Here is a 6,632-nt window from a genome sequence, read left to right as displayed (position 1 = left end):
AGGTCTACATGTGTACTTTGCAATATAGTTTTGTTATTGCTGTAGCATATTACATGTTAAAGGTAAAATGAATGATTGATAATGACATACTTTCAATGTACTTTGGGCATTTGGAAACTGGGAAAAAAAGTCGGTCTATCTTTCATGTCTTTACTTAGTTGTAACTCATACAAATTCAATCTTAACTTCAATAACTAGTATCAAACTGTCAATAAAATCATAAATACTTATCTAAGTGTGAACAATTATTTGTTACTTTCTCATCAAGCATCTCTAGATTTTCTATATCATATCCGGTCATGCCGTACACGTGTGCATATATCCAAGCGTCTCCTCTTTGTAAAATGGTATGACCCAAATGGAGAAAGAGCGCACAGCTCACAATGTGGCAAATTTTCTTCAAACAGATGAACAATGTTTCAGTCAAATTTTACATTATTTTGAAGTTAATTTGAGGGCAAAAAAAACACACATTTAGTTCTCTGATTATCAAATGGCATATCTGTAGTTTTTTAAAAGCTTACCGTCTGCATAGATGTAGAAAACTGGTCTTACAAAACGAGCGACGGAAGACGTTGGTGATCACAAAATGTGTGTTGAGAAGCGGAATGACGCGATGAATGGAATATTGATCGATAGCTGTCATTGGTTCCTTTTTTCATCTAAGAATATACGGTAGTTTTTCTTGACCAATCAGGATGTATGTTACATCACTGGAAAAAGAATTATCTAAGCTATTCGATTGTTTTTGCCCCGGTGGAATTCGATTCTCCAGTAAGGAAATACGTTCAAAGAACGATAGCTGGCACTGCCAAAAATGTGCGCATCCACAGTAAATCCACGAAAACCGAACAATTTCAAAGCCAATTTTACGGTGGATTTTTTCTAAATTAAAGCAAATGAACACTCTTATAAATTTAAAACTAAAACAAACTTTATAAAACTGTTTTCCCCCGTGAAATTGGCTTCATGGTTATGAAAATACGAATTAAAACGTACAAAAAAGCGCCGTTTTTCAACGAGATGTTGTCGGGAAACGGGACTGCACAGCTGAACGAGCTTAAGTGAACATGACAAATTCATATGTGTACTTCGAGTTGAACTTGCTATACGTAAAAAAATGTCTGGACGCTCAGTAGTGGTGAGCGACCGTTACAACTTTTACCATTTTAGATAACACGGTGTCTGAACATATTGTTACCAACTGCAGACAATACTTTAACTGGTCAACAGCCACCAGACAGCCATTGAACAGCCACAGCTGTTGACAACACCAGCCACTTCCAGTCAATACTTTATAAGGTCAATACAACAATCAACAGCCACACAGTAGCCACAGCTGTTTGACAAAACCAGCCACTTGCAGACAATACTTATTAACAATCAACAGCCACACAGTAGCCACAGCTGTTTGACAATGCCTGCCACTTGCAGACAATACTTTATCAGGTCAATACAACAATCAACAGCAACACAGTAGCCACAGCTGTTTGATAATACCAGCCACTTGCAGACAATACTTTATCAGGTCAATACAACAATCAACAGCCACACAGTAGCCACAGCTGTTTGACAATACCAGCCACTTGCAGACAATACTTTATCAGATCAATACAACAATCAACAGCCACACAGTAGCCACAGCTGTTTGACAATGTCTACCACTTGCAGACAATACTTTATCAAGTCAATACAACAATCAACAGCCACACAGTAGCCATAGCTGTTTGACAATACCAGCCACTTGTAGACGATACTTTATCAGGTCAATACAATAATCAACAGCCATTCAGTAGCCACAGCTGTTTGACAATGCCTGCCACTTGCATACAATACTTTATGAGGTTAATACAACAATCAACAGCCACACAGTAGTACAGCCGTTTGACAATACCAGCCACTTGCAGACAATACTTTATCAGGTCAATACAACAATCAACAGCCACACAGTAGCCACAGCTGTTTGACAATACCAGCCACTCACCAACTGCTGACAATACTTTTGGCCCCCCCCCCCCCCCAAAAAAATTTCTGCTTCCAATAAGCCTTTTCGGAGTTCCAACTGCGCATTCGTAACCTGTTACAACGCACATTGTTTGTCTCAAATGCACTTTGACAGTACCCACAATGCACAAACAGCCTTTTTGTAAAGTCAGTGGCGCGATGTCAAAGGCCATTTGAGACAAACAATCCGCGTTGTCACAGGTTACGAATGCGCAGTTGGAACTCCAAAAAGGCTTATTACTATAACCCGTGAGGTTATATAGACAAAGTAAGACAGTAAGAGACGAAGTGGTACTTGGGATGATGTGGTTTATTCGGTTGGCTGTGACGCTCTCTCTGTCTGATTCCTAGATTCTACTGGGTTTTTATACAGTAAATGAACATTCCAATCTTACAGCTATCTTACAGGTTTCTTGCCTTATTAGGAATCGTCCACTAACTAATGAATATTAATAATACAGAATTGAAGGTGTTTGGTCAACTTGTATCTGGGGGCAGGGCTAGGCAAATTAATAGAACAATCGGATTTCCTTATAAGTCTGTGGGCTGAATCACTGTGGCCTTCCGATGCAGCCCAGCACCCACCCACGCGGACCTTGTGGCTAAACTGGCCATTCCTTAGATGTGTCTCATTACCAGGAAAGTGGTCCTGTTCCTTGAAGGTCAACGTATACAACTTAAACAGTAAATATAAAACATGATATTTTATCATGGTGATATGTGCCCTCCCCTCGAAGCTTAAGTCTCCGGACTTAAAATGGAACGTTCGGAACTTTAAAAATAAGGCATATTAGAAATCAACGATAACACTTATACATGACCTGAAGATGAGAAAAAGAAAAAGACAAGTATTAAATGGAAATGTATCGAAATAAATACAAGAAAACAAAATTGCATATCAAATAAATGAGAATGAGTGTACAGGTAATGCAATCATGTCCATGGCCGGCATTAAAAGCATGAGGCAAAGAAAGGGAATTGAGGCATACAATAAAAATAATACGAACTACAGAGTACAAATGGAATAATTGTAAGTACAGGAAAACTCTACACTAAATGATACATACTACAAGTTAAAACACTTCACTACAGAAAGTGGATAATAGCAATTTGCAGTGAAAGGGAGATAAATAATTAGGACATAGATGCCTATCGTCTGCGCTTATTCTTATATGCTTTGGATCGTTTGGTCTTACGGATGTGAAAGTCTTGGATTAACTCATCAGGAATATTGTCTTCGGGCTCCCAGGTTGTTTTGGTATATCCTTTCCACTTGACTTGATAATGCCGCTTACCATCTATTATGGCAGAGCGTCTGAGACTGTGTACGATAAACCAATCGCCACGACCTTGGTCATCAGTGTCTGGTGATTTAGTATCAGAGGGACGTTTGGGACTGCCCAAGACAACAGGTGGGGGTTGTGGCACGTGTTCGTTGGCAGATTGATTAGCTTTAGAGTGGGGTGTATCCCCGACAGTGTCACTGATAGTGTCACTGTCCTCAATTTGGTCTGTACCGACCTCAGTATGGATGTCTAAGCTATCAGGAATGTGCACAGGTCTGTCTTGAGGGTCATGGTATTGCTTCAGCCGATTCGTGTGGACTGGGGACAACATAAGTTTGTTATCACTACACCGCCGAAGTTTGTAGGTGAAGTTATCGCGAGCCTCACAGATATAGTACGGACCTAGCCATTTGTGGCACATTTTGGGTGACAAGCCAACTTGACGTTTGGCACAGTAAAGCCATACTTTCTGTCCTTCTTGATAACTTGGGGTTTTGGATTTCTTATCAAACTGTTCTTTGTATTTGACTTGGGCCGCCTTGATGTTGTCTGCTGCAATTTTGCGCGTGGTGTCAAAGTTCTGCATGATACGCTCAAGCGTTCGATTAGTCGTTGCACTGGGCTGCGTTTGGGGTAACAATGCGGTATCGATGGGTAGGTGACATTCACGACCAAATAAAATCATGAATGGGCTAAGTTGAGTAGACTCAGTGGCTGGGGTGCTTCGATAAGCGAACATGACACTGGGAAGTAACTCTACCCAGTTAGATTGATCTGGTTTGCAGTAAGCACGGAGGGTTTGCCAAATGAAACTGTTCATGCGCTCACACGTTGCATTCGTTTGTGGGTGATAGCTACTGGTCTGAACTTTGGTGATCTGAAAGATGTTGCACAGCTGCTTGATAAGTTTAGACATGAACTGAGTTCCCCTGTCAGAAAGTAGGGAGGAGGGGGCCCCATATCGGCAGATGATTTCATTGTACAGTATTTTAACTACTTCATCTGCCTCTTGTGTCTTGAGTGGGAAAGCTTCGCACCATTTTGAAAATGAGTCGACGATCAAAAGTACATATTTGTACCCTTCAGGTGATGTTTTCAGTGGGCCAAGTATGTCGATATGTAACCTGGAGAATACTTCACCGACCGGCAGTGGTTGGAGGGGTGCGCGCTGAGCATGGCGGTTAACCTTAACGCGTTGACAGGTTGTACATGACTTAACATAGGCTTCAATGCGTGAAAACATTCGGGGCCAAAAATACTTCTGGCGAATACTGTTGTATGTACGATCAATACCCTGGTGTCCACCCAGGACAGAGTCATGATATGCAAGGAGAATGTCATTGTGTAAGCAAGTAGGAACAACCAACTGTTTGATTTGCCGATCAACTTGGTGGCCTTTGCCGCGTGGATAATAGTAATGGTACAATATACCGTCCTGTATGACATAATCTTGAACTTCGGCGACTATGCGTCTAGCAGCGTTTCCATCGGATGGCAAACTACCATTTTCTAAGTATTCAATGTACTGATTCAGGGAACTATCGCGTCGCTGGCGAGCTTGGATATCAACGGATTGATCTGTCAAACTGTCAGGGTTATCGATAGAACAGACCGTTTCTTTATCCGTGGCATAAGTCAATTTGTACTCGTACGTTTCACCTAGCGTTACGGAGTGACTGTTTACCTGAGGCTGATGCACAGTCTCAACTGGAATTGGGTCCTTATTCGCGGCTTGAACTTGAGAGGCATTGTCGTCATATTGTCGACGTGAAAGGGCATCAGCATTACCATGGGACGTGCCAGACTTATGAACAATATCAAAATCATACCCCTGAAGTAAGATAGACCATCGTCCCAATCGACCTACGGCATTGCGTATAGATCTGAGCCATTGCAAAGAAACGTGATCTGTGTGGACGCGAAACTTTCTGTTAGCAAGATACACCCGGTAAAACTGAATGCCTTGTACAACAGCTAGACCTTCTCTTTCGGTTATGGACCATTATTGCTCGGCCTTTGTGAGCGCTCTCCCACCGTATTGAATGACAACCTCTTTACCGTTTTCGTCGGCTTGTGAGAGGATGTAACTGATGGCAAACCCACTAGCATCTGTAGCCAGAATAAACTCGCGATCAAAATTAGGATAGCCTAAGATCGGTGGAGAGACGAGCGCTTGCTTTAACTGGAGGAAAGCATTGTTGCAATCTTCTGTCCACACAAATGGCACGTCTTTCTGCAGGAGTTTGTTTAGGGGGGCTGCTATGTTGGCATAACCTTTCACAAATCTACGGTAATAGTTACATATCCCTAGAAATGCTCGAACTTCAGACGGGTCCTTAGGAACGGGGAAGGAGGTCATTACTGACGTTTTGGCTGGATCAGCCTTGATCCCTTGCTTCGATATGACATGCCCCAGATAGGTTACTTCTTTCGCAGCAAAGTGACACTTCTGTGGTTTCAACTTGAGATTTGCGCGACGAAGGCGGTCAAAGACTGCATGCAGGTGCTTCAAATGCGTGTCAAAATCAGGAGAGAAAATGATGATGTCATCCACATATACAAGTGCAAATTTCCAAGTTAGACCCCGCAGCACCTGAGTCATGACCATTTGAAATGAAACTGGCGCATTCATGAGACCAAACGGAAGTTTCTTGAACTGGTAATTGCCACTATGTGATGCGAACGCAGTTTTCGCGCGGCTCCCCTGATCTAGAGGTATTTGCCAAAATCCTGACGCAAGATCAAGTACTGTGAATATCGTAGCATGGGATTCACCTATGGTATCATATACATCATCAGGTCGAGGTAGAGGGAAGGACATGGGTTTTGTGACTTGGTTAAGACGACGATAATCTACTGCAAAGCGAAAATCACCATTCTTCTTTTTCACAAGCACTACTGGGCTAGCCCAGGGCGACGTAGATGGTTCGATTATGTCAGCTTTTAGCATGTCTTGGATTTGTTTGTCGATTTCTGCCTTATGAACAGGTGAAGTGCGATAGAAACGCTGGTGGACAGGTTTTGCATCACCAGTGTCTATTCTGTGATAGTGTGCATCAGTTGTACCCAAATCAGTTGAGTCTTTTGCGAATACTTCTTTGTGCTGAGCCAAAAATGTGACAAGTTTTTGCTTTTGATCTGCTGTTATATCTGAATCTGTCATAGTGATACCAAGCTCACTAAGGATATCAGGGGGGTCAACACCTTCAGTTACAGGTACCGTATTTTTGTGCAACACATTGCCTGTCTGTGTAGGCCTAGATGTCTCATTTCCGTCTACCTCAAAACTTTCAATACACATGTCTTTGGACAACGGTTCCCAAAAGCCAACTACTTGGTTAC

At 42.2% G+C, this 6,632-nt stretch overlaps 1 protein-coding gene across 1 annotated transcript; it reads right to left on the bottom strand.

Annotated features, from left to right (window-relative positions):
* Positions 1-3,153: 3,153 nt before the first annotated feature.
* LOC119732797 lies at positions 3,154-5,048 on the bottom strand. The gene is made up of 2 exons (XM_038206400.1): positions 4,975-5,048; positions 3,154-4,219 (listed from the first exon to the last, which is right to left on the bottom strand). Exons 1-2 carry the CDS (start codon positions 5,046-5,048, stop codon positions 3,154-3,156), a joined length of 1,140 nt encoding a protein of 379 aa, XP_038062328.1.
* Positions 5,049-6,632: the final 1,584 nt, after the last annotated feature.

Source organism: Patiria miniata, unplaced genomic scaffold, assembly GCF_015706575.1.
Source record: "Patiria miniata isolate m_02_andy unplaced genomic scaffold, ASM1570657v1 HiC_scaffold_25, whole genome shotgun sequence".
Lineage (NCBI taxonomy): Eukaryota > Metazoa > Echinodermata > Asteroidea > Valvatida > Asterinidae > Patiria > Patiria miniata.
This window is presented reverse-complemented; position numbering and strand designations above follow the sequence as displayed.

Coding starts and splice junctions, on each gene's coding strand:
- LOC119732797 (XM_038206400.1), bottom strand. CDS start 5,048: ATGACGACAATGCCTCTCAAGTTCAAGCCGCGAATAAGGACCCAATTC. Junction 4,220..4,974: donor AGACTGTGCATCAGCCTCAG/GTAAACAGTCAC, acceptor ACTTTCTGACAG/GGGAACTCAGTTCATGTCTA.